Source organism: Canis aureus, chromosome 11 (genome assembly GCF_053574225.1).
Source record: "Canis aureus isolate CA01 chromosome 11, VMU_Caureus_v.1.0, whole genome shotgun sequence".
NCBI lineage: Eukaryota > Metazoa > Chordata > Mammalia > Carnivora > Canidae > Canis > Canis aureus.
This window is the reverse complement of record NC_135621.1, coordinates 49,487,055-49,503,946: the sequence shown is the minus strand read 5'-3', so window position 1 is coordinate 49,503,946 and position 16,892 is coordinate 49,487,055. Positions and strand designations below refer to the sequence as shown.

At 34.2% G+C, this 16,892-nt stretch overlaps 1 protein-coding gene across 8 annotated transcripts in view; it reads right to left on the bottom strand.

Moving 5' to 3' along the window:
- PPM1B (protein phosphatase, Mg2+/Mn2+ dependent 1B) overlaps nt 1–16,892 on the bottom strand; it is an 88,901-nt gene that overhangs the window by 8,385 nt on the left and 63,624 nt on the right. For 5 of the 8 annotated variants that reach the window (XM_077915251.1, XM_077915253.1, XM_077915250.1 and 2 more), the window contains 3 exons: nt 14,875–14,986; nt 14,434–14,491; nt 4,149–5,214 (listed from right to left, as the gene is read on the bottom strand). In XM_077915251.1, coding sequence (XP_077771377.1) covers nt 4,909–5,214; nt 14,434–14,491; nt 14,875–14,986 — 476 coding nt within the window. In that variant the 3' untranslated portion in view covers nt 4,149–4,908. Of the gene's footprint in view, nt 1–1,527; nt 3,314–4,148; nt 5,215–6,367; nt 7,796–14,433; nt 14,492–14,874; nt 14,987–16,892 lie in introns of those variants that run through there. The other 3 variants (XM_077915256.1, XM_077915254.1, XM_077915255.1) reach the window with 3 other exon arrangements.

The window sequence follows — 16,892 nt, the reverse complement described above, 5'->3', positions numbered from 1 at the left end:
ACATACTGACACTTACACGTGCAAAAGAAATAAGTGGTAAAACTGCAGGTACCTGGTTGTGAATCAAGACAAACTAATTAGCTGCTCCTGTAACTTCATGCCACGCTCAGAGAAAAGGGGAGAAAAGCCAGTTTCAGTGAACAGTGTCCCTGATTAAGCAGTAAAAGTTTTTATTACACCTGTCCTTGAATACACGTTTTTAATATCCTAGATGACGACACGGGCAGTACTGTTTCTACGGCATGCAGAAGTGGGATGGCTGTCGCTTGTGCTAGCAAGCTGTGCTCAACTAGCCACTTTCATGGAGACCACTTCTACTCAAAAGAATGATTGACAGACTACAGTTATTCAGCAGACATTTTCTTGGAAATAAATGAAGTAAGCCTGTCACTCAAAGAAAACAACTGACAATATTTGTTGCCAGTGACAAAATCTCACCTTTCAAATGAAAATTAGAATTTCGAAAAATCTGTATCCATTGCCGTGAGCTTGACAGCGTCCCAATACTCAAAAAGATTTTTTTCTGATGAGATCGGATATATTAACAAAAAATTTTAAACACTGCATAATAATGTGTCAATATTCTAAAGAACCGCATAATTCAATGAACCAGTATTTTTCCAAAGATACAATGCATGATGTTACCAAATCATACCAAAATAGGGCATCCATTCAAAACTCCAACAAGATAGATCAAATGCGTTTTAATGTAAGAGAGTACAAGTTGACTGATAAAGTTTTGAATTTCACATTGCACCTAACCTTCCAGAAACTACCAGATCGAAAGTTTTAATCATGTATCAAATAGAATATCCACAATAACCCGAAGCTATTAAAATCCCCATTACCAAATAATGTATTTCTGTGAGGCCAGAATTCTTTATATACTTCCAACAAAAGGCCACATTGCAACAAAATGAATGCAAGGGTATAAAAATTCAGTCCAACATGAGGGTTTACAAAAACAAAAATGAGTGCTACCTGTCACACTAAATTTAAATTCGGAAAATAATTATTTTTCATAAAACAATGCTATTTATGTTAATAGACAATGGTTTCATTTTTTAATGAATTAAAATAGTATGTAAAATTTCTTGGCTTTCATTTCTAATGCGATATAAAATAACAAAACCCATAAAAGCAAGGTTCTTGGCGATCTTTAATCTTTAGAAATATAAATGGAAAGAACATAAGTAGGTCTTAAGACTAAAATTTTTTGAAAAGAGCTGGGCTATAAAATTCAGATTAGTCAAGACTAGTTCAGGTTTTTCTTTTGCTAATTCACACATTATTTGTATTTCAAGGGCCACTAACCACCACCTGAAAAAGATTTTTCGGAAATGGCATAAAGAGTAGTTTCAGAGCAAAGAAGCGGTTAAATTAGCAACGTCCTACACAGTTTGGTTAATTCCTCTACATGTTCTGTATGAAAAGTTTCACATAAAATATTCCAATGATGTAAAATGTTTAAAAGTAACATTCAAAACTGGACTTTTAAAAATCATACCAAATAGTAATATGTCACACTGTTTTTATCAATTCTTTATTTAGGTAACAAGTTGGTTATGTTCACTGCATTGTATGAAACATCACAATACCATACTGGAAAGGTACTATCAGTACAGGGTTGGATCAGAGTGGACAGTTTGAACAATAAACCATTTTGCATTCTTCATTCCCTATCTTTTTACAACCCCCCAAACCCAGTAAAGGGACAGATAGCTTTTAAACATCATCATGTAAAGCACTTTAACTTACAAGGCTAAAATCTAAAGAATAAATAAAATATATTGTGGCAATAATTCCTTTTAGACCAAAAAATCAGGTGCACAATAAATCAAATGATCAGGAAAGCTGTCTGTATTCAAACGTGTGGCTCTCCAGAAACAGCTTCAGGAAAATGTTACAGAAAATATCATGAATTCCATTTCACACAGGACCAGGTGATGACTCATTTTAACTACACACAAGGGCAATTACATCCTGCTGAAACACAATTTAAACATATAGGAAAATGTTTACAAAGCATCCACAACATGTAAACCATGTACAAATGGATACATTCATTGCTTCCCCTACCCCAATAGCTTCTTTTCGATAAATATTTTACTCTTCATGTTCGGCATTAATTGGATTTACTACATGCAAAACTCAAGAGAATTCAAGGTTATTGTAAAAATAGAATTAAAATAATAATCTTCAAGTACCTTATGTGACAGCCACTCTGTACCGTGCCCAATGTTATAAAATGAAAGGTTACTGAACCCATGAAAATATCTCTGTAATATTTCCTTAGATCTAAAATAGATAATTTTAAATGTATTTATAGTCATTTCAATGTGATATTCTGAGCTTTTAAAAGAACGTAAACAATTAAAAATTATACCAAATTACACACAAAACTTTATCTTAAAAGCTGAAAAATTAAAACTATAGAAACCCACATGTAAAACAAAAAATCACAATTTACATTATAAAGGCAAATCTCATCATTTAAAAAAATTTGCAGCAGTGAGATGTCAAAGCAAATTATAAATAGCCATAAATTAATCCATTTGGTTTCAAAAGATTTTCTAGTGAGAGTTGAAGGATGTAGTAGATACATGCATAAAATTTGTAAGGGTTTATAATATTATTGCCAAATACACTTTATCTTGAAAAGCAGGCAACGTTACAATTTGGACATTATTGGAAAACCCAGTTCGGTAATACAGGTAAAATTAGAAAAAAATTAAATAACAATTAATAATAAATATATATCCTATAGTAAATTGCTCAAAGGAAATTTCAAGCCACAGAGCTGCAAAAGGCTTCCAACTTGGTGAACTGAGAAAGGAACATCCCATACAATTCTTTACTCTTACATGCTTATATGTTGTGTGTCTTGTCTAAAAAAACAGAAAAAACAAAAACAAAAACAAAACAAAACAAAAACGTAATGTATCTTCAGAGTACAGCTAACTATATTCCCATGCACCTCAGGCAGAGTTTGTTATTTGTGGTGAAATAACTCCGTTGGTTCCTACGGCCCAAAGTTCAATACAGATGTAACCAGTATGCCTGAGGTTGGCAAAAAATACTGTAGTACAGGCAATGCTACAAGTGGCAATTATCAGAAAACACAAATATGAACAAATGATGGGAAATGCTAATGATTTTCTGCTCATATCATAAAACGTTGGGAATCCACAAGAATATTTTTCCCTTGTATTGAAGAAAACTGTGATTAAAAGTTTTTTCCCCCAATTTTCAGAATCAAAAGCATTTTAGAAGGTTTATAAGGCTACCATGGGTCTTCTAGATCTCCAGCACCCTACAGGAAGAGAAAAGGAAGAATATTATTATTATTTACCTACACCACTTCCAGGTTGGATTGAATTTCAAAAGAAAACAAAATTAGATGAACAAATTACCTTCCTTTCTTTGTTTGAAAAGGCACTTTTACAGAGAGGTGTGTGTGGTGTATACTGTGTGTATACACATGGATCTATCTAATACAGATAGATAACTGGTTTTTTTCTCCCCTCTCCACCAAATGCCTTCCTCTTTCTCAAACCACTTAAAAATATTCTGGCATTGGAAAAATAGATCAAAACATCAGCTACATCCGAAGATCCAAAGTTTCAACTTAGGGCACCGTAAGTAACTTTAGATATGTGATAAACATAAACATGAAGAAGAAAAGTTAATGTTCTACATTCACAAAATATTTGTTGTAAGAAATATTTTCCCATGTGACTACTAGCTACTTGTATCTTAAAAACCTATTTTAATGAAAACAAAATTCATATCTACCACTATTTAGAATATCCTGTAATTCTTGCATTGCTTAATATCTGATGAATAGTTATAGCAAAGATGACGGGTCTTGCAATCTTTAATGTGCTCATCATGGAAAGTCTCTGACATGACTATGTGTGTCTATACTGGCCACAGATGAATATTTTGTATTACAAAAAGGGGATAAGAAACAATGGATTTGAGAAAGCAAGACTTCTCAAAATGTTTTCTTTTGTTAATGACAAAAGCCAAGTCAAAAGTTTTCTACATTTTCTATCAATATAAATGAATTTCTAATGGGTATTCTTCCAATATACCAAACCTGGTTGTTTAAATTTTTTTTAATTTCAAAATAAGTACAACATGCATAGATTATTCCACATCACATGCTTTATTTGGACTTGAACACTTATAATTTCATTCTAAACACGTGGTTGACATACATTTTGATGTATGTAGTTAGGCTATACAGAATGTACAAACCAAAGCTGTATCAATAATACATAGGTTTTTCAAAAATTAGGTTTCAATAAAGAATACAGAGAAAGGAAAATAACCACACATCCAACAACTCAGAACTTCTAAAAATAAAACTACAGAGATGTAAAGTATAAACAAGTCAAAGAACACACAAATTATCATCCTTGGAAAGAAAAAAAAAATTACAGGCCAGCATCTGCCATTCGTTGAAGAACTAAAGTTACTAAAGAAAACACAAATTTATTACAAAGCTGACTATGAGTGTACTAATATGTAAAATAATATGAAGCAGAATTCTACATTTACAAGTTTTTCCACAATATAATGTCATCTTGCTTATCAGTAATCTCTAATCTTATCTAATATGAAGTTAACTACTGATTCGAATAACTAGTAGCCTCATTTCTGGCATACAATATGAAATGACATAGAATTTTATTAAATTCAAAGTACTATAAATAGTCAATTTTAAACTATCTGATAAAGGTGTATGCAAAGGCCTTCTTAAAAAAACAAGGCTATCTGAAGGTAATAAAACTAGTTTACCAAGATTCAAATAACAAAAACGGTTATATAAATGCATACATTATACTTCCTAAGTAAAAACCATCAAATCAAAGATCACAAAAATATTACCACAAAGTCAAGTCATATTTGTTTACCACTCATCTTTGTCCCTGCATCTTCATTATAGCTGTCTAATTCAGCAAGATCACTTTTTGATTCAGTATGGCTTTCCTGCATTGTCACTGGGTTTCCAGCATCACTGTTCGAAGAAGTAGCTGTGGCAGCTGGTTCAGCAGGGCTTTCTTCTCCCTCTACTTTAGCTAGCCTGTAACTAGTCAGCATCTCCTCCAGAAGTTGTCGGTAGTTTCCCCTATGATTAATTCTCATTTGCCTGAGAGCTTCCACCAATTTTCCCTGTGATCCACTTTCCTCTGCTTCCTCGGAGGCCTTTTTTTGAGATTCAAGACCCCAGTGTCAGTAGACAAACTAGGATATCACATGTATTTCATAACATAGCACAGCAAAACACTCATTTCTCTATCACGAGTAATATAGTCTAAGCATGAGAACATTTCATTAAATAAGTATCAAGTCTTACTTGTGTCAATAAAAGTTTCCACTTGAAATATCAAGTTAATTTTAGCAAATTACCATTAACTAGTTTACATCTTATTTCACACTGGCATTTGAAGCTTCCTCTGAAATTTACTCCACTATTAGAATTCAACAGCAACACAAGCATTTCCTAAAACTGACTTGCTTAACAGAAAAAACAAAAAACAAAAAACAGTAATTGTCTAGAATGATTTAGCACAAAAGGAAATTAGTGTTTAAAGCAATAGGAAAGGACAGAAAAGCAGGCCATTAGAACATTAGTTTCTTCATCCCTGCCACTAAATGATAGGTAAGGAAAAGAGATACAAAGTGGAGAATTATATAAATTTAAACTGGATTTTTGGGAAATTTTAATGCTTTTGTGGGTAAAAATTTTATTTACTTTTTGTTCTTACATATCTTAATAAAAATATTTTTAGATCAAATTATTTAAAACATGATAATAAGACATGAACAGGAAACTACCTAATCTTTTTATATTTTGTTAAATTTTGGAAAACTTAGAGGTTTCTACAACAGCAGCTACTTAATATTGTTAGCAGAACAAGCTCTAACATCGAAGCTGATCACAGTTAAGCTGACAGTCTAAAAGCAAGACAACCTTACATTGTGTGCCTCCTGATGTGATTCATTAGGGAGTGCAGAACCATGTCCTATGTTCTTGCCAAAAATGTTTAATTTAAATCTAATAAAGCAAATTCCCAATTTATAGGAAAATAGGGAGCAGAGGATGGTATTAAAGGACACAAAACAAATCCTACGATCCAGGATGTAGGACATCATATGCAAAGCTGGCTCAGACTCTTCTTTTTCAATGGCAAGGGGAAGAAAAAATGACCTGATTACAAACTTCATTAATATGCTAGATAACAGGCTGACCAGACCATCGTTCAAAATAACTACTATCACAGTCATTCTAGAGACAACTGGGAAAATCTGTACTTGGTACTAGATGATACTCTTAATTTTCACTGGCATGATAACAGTATTATATTATGGTTATGTAGAAAGATGTTCTCATTTTTTTTTTTCCCAAGGAAGCTCTACGCCCAATGTGGGACTTAAACTCATGACCCCAAGATCAGGAGTTGCATGCTTTACCAACCAAGCCAGCCTGACGCCTCGAAATGTCCACATTTTTAAGAGTGGCATGCCAAAATATGCCAAAATGTCTGCAGTTTGCTATCAAAAGGTTCAGTGAAAAAAAAAAAAGAGTAGCATATATATTCACACACACATAAAGAGAGATAAAGCAAGTATGGTACGGTATAATGTTAACAATTGTTGAATCTAGGCAGAAGGTGTATAGGTGCTCCTTACAATCGTTTCAACTTTTCTAGATATTTGGAAGTCTTAATCATAAAATGTTGGGAAAATAACTCAAAAAGGTTACTGATATAGATGATCTGACACAAACTCTTAACCATTTCTGTAGACTGCTATCCTACAACTCAGCAACAAAGAAACAAAAGGAACACAAATATAACCACATTTATTCATGAGACAGACAGAGAGAGAAGCAGGCTCCCTATGGGGAGCCTGATGCTGGACTCAATCCCAGACCCCGGGATCACAGATCACGACCTGAGCCAAAGGCAGACGCTCAACCACTGAGTCACCCAGGCGCCCTGCCTTATTTTCTTTGAGTTCTCCAATTTTCTACCTAATGTAGATTAACTGTAACTTTTAATTTTTAAATTAAAAAAAAGTTTAATTTATTTGAGTACTCTCTACACCCAACGTGAGGCTCAAACTCTCGACCCTGAGATCAAGAGTCTATGCTATTTGGACTGAGCCAGCCAAGTGTCCCAAATAACTTTTTTTTTTTTTTAATTTGCAAAATTTATCATGTGGAGAGAACAATAAAATGTGCTCTTCTGTTAAGATTTTTCTGACTTTTTCTCCCTTACCTTTCCTTCTGTGCTAAATAAATAAACCCACATCCCCAAATCAAGTTTCTCATTTGACTCTATTCAGGAAAGGTTAATAAGATGGAGCAATGAGGTAAAAGCTTGCTCATCATAAACCTTACTGGTCTTTAATCAGGTTTTCCACAAGGAAAATTTCTACTTTACGGTATATCACAAAGAACTTTTAATAGATGGCATAAACACTCTTCCACCTCACTTCCTGCCCTCTCCAACTCAAACCAACAACTCCCCTTTTTATCAAAAAAACAAAAACAAAAACCTTCAATGACAATGAAATAAATTCTGAAGTGTTTATCAATCCTGGTTTCATACCAGGATTGCTTGCGGAGCTTTTAAGATTAAATAGAAATACGTGGGGGCACCTGGGTGGCTCAGTCTGTGTGAGCGTCTGAATCTTGATTTCAGCTCAGGTCAGATCTCTGGGTGCTAAGCGGGGAATCTGCTTGTCCCTCTCTCTGTTCCTCCTCCTGCTTGCACTCTCTCTAAAATAAATAAATGAATAAAATCTTTAAAAATAATTATATAGATACTAAAGTTCTATCAAATGATACTCAGATTCATTGCATTGGGATAAGTTTTTAAAGCCTATCACTTGATTCTGATAGAACCTCCAATATAGACTCGACTTACTTGAACTTACTGATTAAAGGTTGTTATATTGGTTGTATTTCAATTTTGGTGGGTTCAAAAGATAAAGCACCTCTCACTTTTCATCTGACACCTATTATTACAGTAAGTATCTATGTTTCTGTGAATTCTGTAGTAGTGGTAGTTGGGGAGGAATAGCTGCTTTTTACAAAAAACACATTAAAATCAGGCCTATAAATCAAGTTGGGATGAACTTACTTTGGCTGGCATCACAGAGCTACTGAACTGAAAAGAACTTGACCTAATAACCACATTTAAAAGTCATTTTATCTCAAAGCAAATTACATTTTCCTACTGTGCTGATAAAAGATGGCTCGGTGAGTCTTCTTCCAGCCATTTCATCTGACTCTTAAAAATACTGTTAAGCTATACTTTTTTTTAACCTGAACCCGTATATACACATCATGTTTACACTTCTTTTATAGCAATTAATTCTACCTTGCAACTGATCATAAGCCTTTTAAATTAGACTGTAAACTCTTTCAGGTAAACAGAATTTCACATTCCTTTCTGTTTCCTCCCTACCACCTAAGAAAGGAAAATTAATGTTTGTGCTTAGAACTTTATGCACATGACCTTGTTAATCCTTATAGGTAGCCTACATAATAGGTACCACAACCCTAATTTTTATAAGTAAAGAAATTTATAGACTGAGACTTAAGTTGGCAGGGTGACAACGCTAGTAGTAAGTGGCATAGCTCAGGTTTCTATACAGGTGTAATTAACATCAGTGTCCCTCCGATGTTCTTTTGAATATGTTATGGTAAGTAACATAGTAAGTTAAGTACCCCATAGTAATAGATACTTACTAAAGAAATAGTGCTTAAAACTACTGAAGTCGACCACAATTTATTTCATATTCAAATCTACAATATATTTCCTTGATATAGGAAGACTAATGAAATTATAGGACAAAAAATCCTATTAGATGGGATGGTTAAAATTATTCTGGAAAATAAACTGAAGGCAATTATGGAGATGAGAATATAGAACTTTTCCCTCTGTTTCAATTTTCAAGGTTTCACTGTTATCTACACAAACACAGTTTAAAAGAAATCTCTCATGAAAATACGGCCTTATTCCAAATAAGATATAGGAATATAGATAAATCAGACAGCAAACAGAAGGGGAAATAAATTAAGCACATTTTAAAAGATAAATTTTAACTAGCTAGTGTTTATTTGCAGCATTTTTTTTAAAGATTTTATTTATTTATTCATGAGAGACACAGTGAGGGGCAGAGACATAGGCAGAGGGAGAAGCAGACTCCATGCAGGGAGCCCGACATGGTACTCGATCCTGAGACCCCAGGATCACGCCCTGGGCCAAAGGCAGGCACCAAACTGCTGAGCCACCCAGGCGCCCAAATTTGCAGCATTTTTTAATGCAGTTGCCATAAGCAAAATGCTTCAAATGATTAGCTAAAACAATCAATTATGGAGAAAATAGTGAAGAATGCTAATATAAATATTAACAGTGTTTTTGGTGGAGTTCTATCCTCTGCTTGTCAGCTAAGAATAATTTGTAGAGCTGAAAAATCCTCAAATATGAGTTCATGAGATAAAATTAAAGTGACTACGGAAGAATCTATCTGTTATTTGCTAGGATCATATAAAATTTAATGAATCTGAAATAATTTTGAAGAGTTGTTTAAGTGGTTACGACCACATAGCTAAGATAAGCGGTATGTCCTACCATCCTTAAAAATAGTCTAAAGTCTAGTGCTATTTTCAAACAGTATAGATCTTCTCCATAAAAATGCTTTGACAAGTGAAAAAGAAACAATTTACAAAAAGTCATATTCACATAGTCCTGAAATTGTGATTATAAAAATGTAAAAGCAGCTGTGTTTATAACTGATCTATCTGAAATTATCAAAATAAAAAGACTGTATATAAAACTTAATGTGAAAACAGATTATGGAGATAGGCTATTGTCCTGTCTTTCCTCCCTTACTTACTTACTTATTTTCCTCCCTTCTTAAAAATCTGAATGCATTAAAAAGATTTTGGATTCAGATAAATAAAACTGTATATATTTTAATGAAAAACAACTGATAAATAAATTGGACTTGACTTAGTTTCAAAAACTGTATGAAATATTCCTCATCAAAACCAGAATATCTTAAGACTATAAAAGAGATTTGCAAAAGAATAGTAAACTATTTTTTGTAGGTAGGAAAGAGAGGTGGAGTATGGATATATATGTAATTTAAGTAACTCAGGCAACACAGAAAGGTATAGAGAATAGTTTTCGAAGTTACCCTGACAAGATTCAAATATATTTTTTTTTAATTTTTATTTATTTATGATAGTTACAGAGAGAGAGAGAGAGGCAGAGACACAGGCAGAGGGAGAAGCAGGCTCCATGCACCGGGAGCCTGACGTGGGATTCGATCCCGGGTCTCCAGGATCGCGCCCTGGGCCAAAGGCAGGCACCAAACCGCTGCGCCACCCAGGGATCCCCCCTGACAAGATTCAAATTCTGGCTGTATGACTTGTTTTAGCTCTGCAACTAGAGAGCTACTTCCTCTCACTGACTCTTAGTCTTATCTGTAAAAAGAAGGGTGTTGAGGACACCTATGATTTTATATATATATAATATTTGTGTGTACACACACACACACACACACACACAATAGCTAGATGACTACAAGTCCTTACCCTTGCAAAATCATCAACATATATGGCTACTTGATTAGTGGTATATTTTAAAGATCAGAATCTAAATCAATGAAATAGCTTTTCTTTTTTTTTTTTTTTACTTTTTTTTTTTTTTTATTTTTATTTATTTACTTATGATAGTCACGGAGAGAGAGAGAGGCAGAGACACAGGCAGAGGGAGAAGCAGGCTCCATGCACTGGGAGCCTGATATGGGATTCGATCCTGGGTCTCCAGGATCGTGCCCTGGGCCAAAGGCAGGCGCCAAACCGCTGTGCCACCCAGGGATCCCAGCTTTTATTTTCTTTTTGTAATCTCTACATCCAACATGAGGCTTGAATTCTGAACATATTCCAAAAGGTTGAACTAAAAAACAAATTTAGTTAACAACTTTAGAAGATTCCCCTAAATAGTGAGTTTTCTGAATATATCTTAAATGTTTTACTTTTGACTTATAGGGGTGCCTAGTGGCTCAGCTGGTTAAGCATCTTGATTTCAGCTCCAGTCATGATCTCAGGGTCATGGGATTCAGTCCTGTGTCGGGTCCTATGTGTGGAACCTGCTTGGGATTCTCTCTTTCCCTCTCCCTTTGCCCCTCTCCACCCTGCATGTGCTCTCGCTCACTTACTCTCAATCTAAAATTAAAAAAACAAACAAAAAGGAATATTATAAAAAATAAAATTTGGCATATATTCCACTTGGCTTTTTGAAATGTTATCCAAAAGATTTTTTTAATGTAAGGAAACTAAATGAATCCCTATTTCTAAAGGTATTACCTATAGGCATTCACAGCAGGGTAAGTCTATCTCTGATATAAAGCAGACATCTTAGGAATCTAAATACATCTCAGATTAACTCTGACTAGCATTCTCTTTTTTTAATATCTGTACAAAAATTTTTATTTTAAAAAACCCAACTATTGGCTCCTGCCACTGTACTTCCTGGCCACAGATGTAAGCTGAGAAGCATTTATGGAACACATCTGTGTCTAACTCACTGCTATGGTAGCTTAAGAGCTAAGAATTTAATTAAATACCTATAATTACTTCATTTTTTTCCTGCTTTTTTTTTTTCCTTTTAAGAGGATATTTCTGCTAATGTACATTTAGTATATTTCTGCTTCTGCTATGGTTCAACATTTTTCAAAGATCATGATTATTCTGAAAGGGTTAAGTATTATTTCCCAAAACAGGATTCTGGGTTGCAAAAGTTAGTTTTCATAGTAAATAGGGAAGTTTCTCCAATCTATGTATCTGTCGAGTAATGAGTTTACACGTTATCATCTGATCTCTGCAATTACTTCACTACTTGACTGCCAACATCTCTTTAATCTAACACTGCACATGTTTCTAACAGATTAAAATACCACCAATATTCCTATGAGTCTACCATTCTGCTGCTCCAAACATATGGTGGCTCCTCACTGTAAAGTTCAAAAGGCCTCTTCAGTCTCTCCAAAAATACTTCTGGCATCCTAAATTCTTATTTTTCACCAGCAGTTCTCTGCTCTAGTCAAAATGAGGTCCTTTCAAGACAGCTCAAAATTTGCTATTGCCTCTCCCATCCACTTGAACTATCATCCTCCTCATTTCATTTCTGTCATTCTAATCATTCTTCTTATCTCCTCTTTTCTCTGCAAAAATCTGACTTTTCCGCAATCAGGTGTACAACTCACAGGGAAATTAATCACATTCTATATTTCATCATTTCTTTCTATCCTTTACTACATGATATAAACCATTTTACTCCTTAACTCATGTATCTACATGGCTCACAGCACTGACGGCGGGGATGAGACCATGCCTGATGTTTTGTGGAGTCTCCTCCCTCCATCAATTCCCCACATGGTGGTCTGTCCATGTTTGATCTGCTGAAGTTACTAGAAAGCTTATATATAAGGTAGAGGTAGAGAGGTAATTAAGTATGCATCTCCTGGGATCCCTGGGTGGCGCAGCGGTTTGGCGCCTGCCTTTGGCCCAGGGCGTGATCCCGGAGACCCGGGATCAAATCCCACATCAGGCTCCCGGTGCATGGAGCCTGCTTCTCCCTCTGCCTGTGTCTCTGCCTCCCTCTCTCTCTCTCTGTAACTATCATAAATAAATAAAAATTAAAAAAAAAAAAAAAAAAAAAAGTATGCATCTCCTTAATTTACATAGTCATGTAATAATTGTATTCGAGGCCAGTTTTTTTACCTTGAGCCTGTCTTCAGTTTCATGGCTCTGCTGTTTATTCACTGTTTATAGAGCTACTGTGTGTAAGAAGTATTTTCTGTTTTTTAAAAAAGTTTAAAACATTAACTTAATGTTAATTGGGGGGGGGGGGTTGAAATGTTTCTTAAAATTGTATCTGGAGTAAAAGCTAATATTCTCAAGGGACCTTAAAGAAATTCAGCAAGGTATAATGAGATAATTTTTTAAGATTATATAACAGGAGTACATTTTCAAGCACATGAAGAAACAGGAGCACTTACTTATATGGTTAGTAATGAATCAATAACTACTTTTTGAGGGCTTATTTCCTCTAATGATGCTGGATGCTGTGTGGAACCTGTGATCTAAGGGATTAGCCTCTCTCCACTCCACCACCCAGTTACCATGGGCTTTTTTCAGTTGTGTCAACATTCTGCCCTTGTTTGTCTGACCTGGGTTCTTTCTAAATCTATCACATGACATATCTTTATTTTTAAATGAATTTTCACAACTTTAGATATAATTCTTAATACTCTGAGGTACTGGATACAAAAGAAAGACTCAGAACCACTGCTCTAGACCAAGATATATATATATATATCCCATTATTAGCAATATACAGACCACTTTCATCCAACTCACTAAAATGTATTAATTTTAACTTTTTTCTTTTTGTAAGGATACTTCTATTGTTAAGAAAAAAAGAAGTGATAGGATATTGCTGTGTAATAGTGAATCCTACAAAAACAGTACAACTGAGAGGACACATAATTTCTACCAGTGGCTGATGTCTCTCTCAAGACCTGACACAAAGAACTGGAGACTCAGAGGGTGTCTATTTCTTCTCAACAAGTTAACCTTAGCTCCCCCAAATCTTTCAAGTGTGTATGTTAAAAATTAAGTTACTCGTTTACAGATGTCAGAAAACTTCAAAAACTTTACGAGAAAATACTTATTCAAATTACTGACTTTGAAATGTAGGGGGATTAAAAAAAAAAAAAGAAGGAGTAGGCATTGTTTTGTCTCCTACTACTAGTACTAAGATTAAAACACTACAGAGGTACAGCTGACAGCTCATCGCTATTTCTCAGGAAGGTAAAGGAAGAGTTTTGCTCTGATAAAGCACAGCAGGATACAACAGAATGGTTATCTCAGTTCAACACAAAATATCTACAGTGGTAACGTTAAAGGTTAAGAAAGAAATTATCCTTAGGTATTCAACTGGGCAGACGTGCACGGAAAGTCAGGTCTTTAAAACAATAGCTCATTTCTCTATCACTAAGTCTAGTGAGGATAGCAGCCTGCTGAAGGAGAAACAGATATTTAAAAGCATGTTCTTCACCTCAAAATTAAGATTTAAGGGAGAAGGAGAAGGAAAGGCAGACATACAGGGAAGAAATAAGTACAGTCCAACAAAAAGGTACTCAATGCCCATCAAGTGACAACAAACTTATCTATAAAACAGAACTGTATCTCTACCTCTATTTCTAGACATTTCCTTAAACTGACTCCTTAACATGAAAGGTACTAATAAATTATAGATTTCATAATGTGAATGTATTATCTCTAGTATTTACATTATAAAATTATTTTAAATGCTTAAGAAATAAAAGGAAACTTACCCCATCATTTTCTCTATGTGGATTCAGCCTACTATAAACAGCTTCAATAACATTGCGCCTAAAAAAAATTATGCTTTAGTTTTATTAAGTTACACACAATTACTAAGCTTCTGAATATTTAAAATAATAATTCATCCTGACTATCCTCAAAAATGAACTGTCACACTAAATGCTTGGCAAGAACACAGTTTCTACATTTCACTTAGAATTTGATTCAGCATAAGCCATTGATTCTCATTTACAAAGGAAAGGACGACTTTCACCTTCAAAGCTTGTGATAAATAATTCCCTTTAAAAAAACCCTTTGGATGAAATTTTTCTTCTCTAATATAAGAACCATCATGCCATCTTATCTTTAGATAATTGATATACTTCTTCCTCAAAATTACTTAATTACTAATTATAAATGAACTCAAAATTAGTTCTTTTTGTTCTACTTACTTGCCAGCAAGGCCTCCCCCAGGAGGTAAATTTGGGATATTTTCTGCAGACAAGATGCGCATGACATGGGCAAGATCAGGCATTCCTTCCTCACCAGACTTCTCCATAATTTCTGCAAGTTTTTAAAAAGAATTCCTAAATTAATGTGTTAACTCAGAGTTCACAGAGTGAAACAAAGGGAAGTATTTGGTAGTATAAATTTTATTTATTTTCTTTTTTAAAAATTTAAATTCAAGTTAGTTAAGATATAGTGTATTAGTTTTTGTAGTATCAATTTTAAAATGTAAAAAAAAAAGCAAACATTATCTTACTATCACACAGGAATAAAAGAAATATAAAAAGTTATTTGCATACATAAAAGTAAAAACTGGAAGAAGTGAAATGTTCAAAAATACAGGGACAGTTAAGAAAATTTTGGTATAGCCAATGAGTGAAATGGTGTATATCACTAAAAATGATCCCTCTGAACATAGTACAGCTATATGGAAAAACACTCTGATCTAATTTTATGTAAGAATAATAAATACATGATGAGCTAATGTTGGCAAAGTGAATTTTAAAAATGTTTTAAAAAATTAAAAAAATAAGACAAAAGTTATTAACACTATAATTACAAAAAAAGTGGTAGATGAATAAGAATTGTAAAGAGGAGGAGAAAAATTAGGAATTGTTTTATAAGGTTATTTTAAATTGAAGACAACTAACATACTAGTTTCAGACGTACAACACCGTGATTCAACAATTTTAAATATTACAAAATACTGGCTGTAGTAAGTGTAGTCACCATACAATGTTAATACAATATAATATCACTGACTGTATTCCCTATGCTGGAATAGAGGTCAGCCCTGTGACCTCTATGGTAACTGGAAGTTTGTACCTCTTACTCCCCAATTCACCCAGTCCCCTATCCTTCCTCTGACCACACCTATGAGTCTGTTTCTGCTTTTTTAGGTTCCACATAAAGTGAAAACATTGTCTTACTTTACTTAGCATAATACCTTCTAGGTCCATCCATGCTGTTTTATAAGACTTTTGATCCTAAAGTAGTTATGTTTCACAACAATTTAAAATAAAAAAAGGAAAATAAATCATAGAACTTGCTAAAGCTTAGAACAAAATAAAACATTTACACATTCCATTTATATTTACAATTTATGGAAAATACATCTTTAGAGCATGATTATTTGGCCAGTATTAAGACATAAAGTCCTCAAATATCAGATGAGGCCAATTTACTTTAAGACAACAAATAGCAGTGTCCTTAGCAGCTGCTGTGCCTCATGAGCCCCTTGCCATGACCTTAACTTTCACCACTCCCATTCAACTCTGCCCCTGACTCCCCTATCTCCAAAGGTAGAGAAGCCTTCTCCTACTTCTAGATCTTCATATATACTTTCCCTTTGATTTGAAACACTTTTTATGCCATTCCAACCAATCCATTTTGTATAGGTCAGTCATGTTCATTCTTCAGGTTTCAACTTCATATGTCACTTTTTCAAATTCTTCTCCAACCCAAGCCAGAAGTAGGTGCACTGCTACATGCTTCCATGTATATGATGTTTACTGTATCACAGACTGTAAGCTTCTTAAAGGCAGGACAGTAACTTTTGTGCCTTATACTTGTATAAAGATTTCTCCTTATACTAGTACAGGATTTCTCAGCCTTGGCATTATTGACCTTTTGGACCAGACAAATTTTTATCATACAGGCGGCCTTGTGTACTGCAAAATATTAAGCCATATCCCTGGCCTCTAGTCACTACAGGTTTGTGACACCCTCTTAGTTATGACACCAAATATTTCTCCAGAGATTGCCACAATGAAAAAGAGAGACAGAGACAGACATGGGGAGAGGGAGGGGGAGGAAAGAATGAGCATGTTATAGAAAGTAGAGAAGTCAATTATAATGTAAACAAATGAGGAATCTAGGTAAAAGGTACTACACATTGTCCATGGGAGCTCTCTCTATTTTTTCAACTTTTCTGTAAGTTTAAAATTATTGCAAAAAAAAAAAA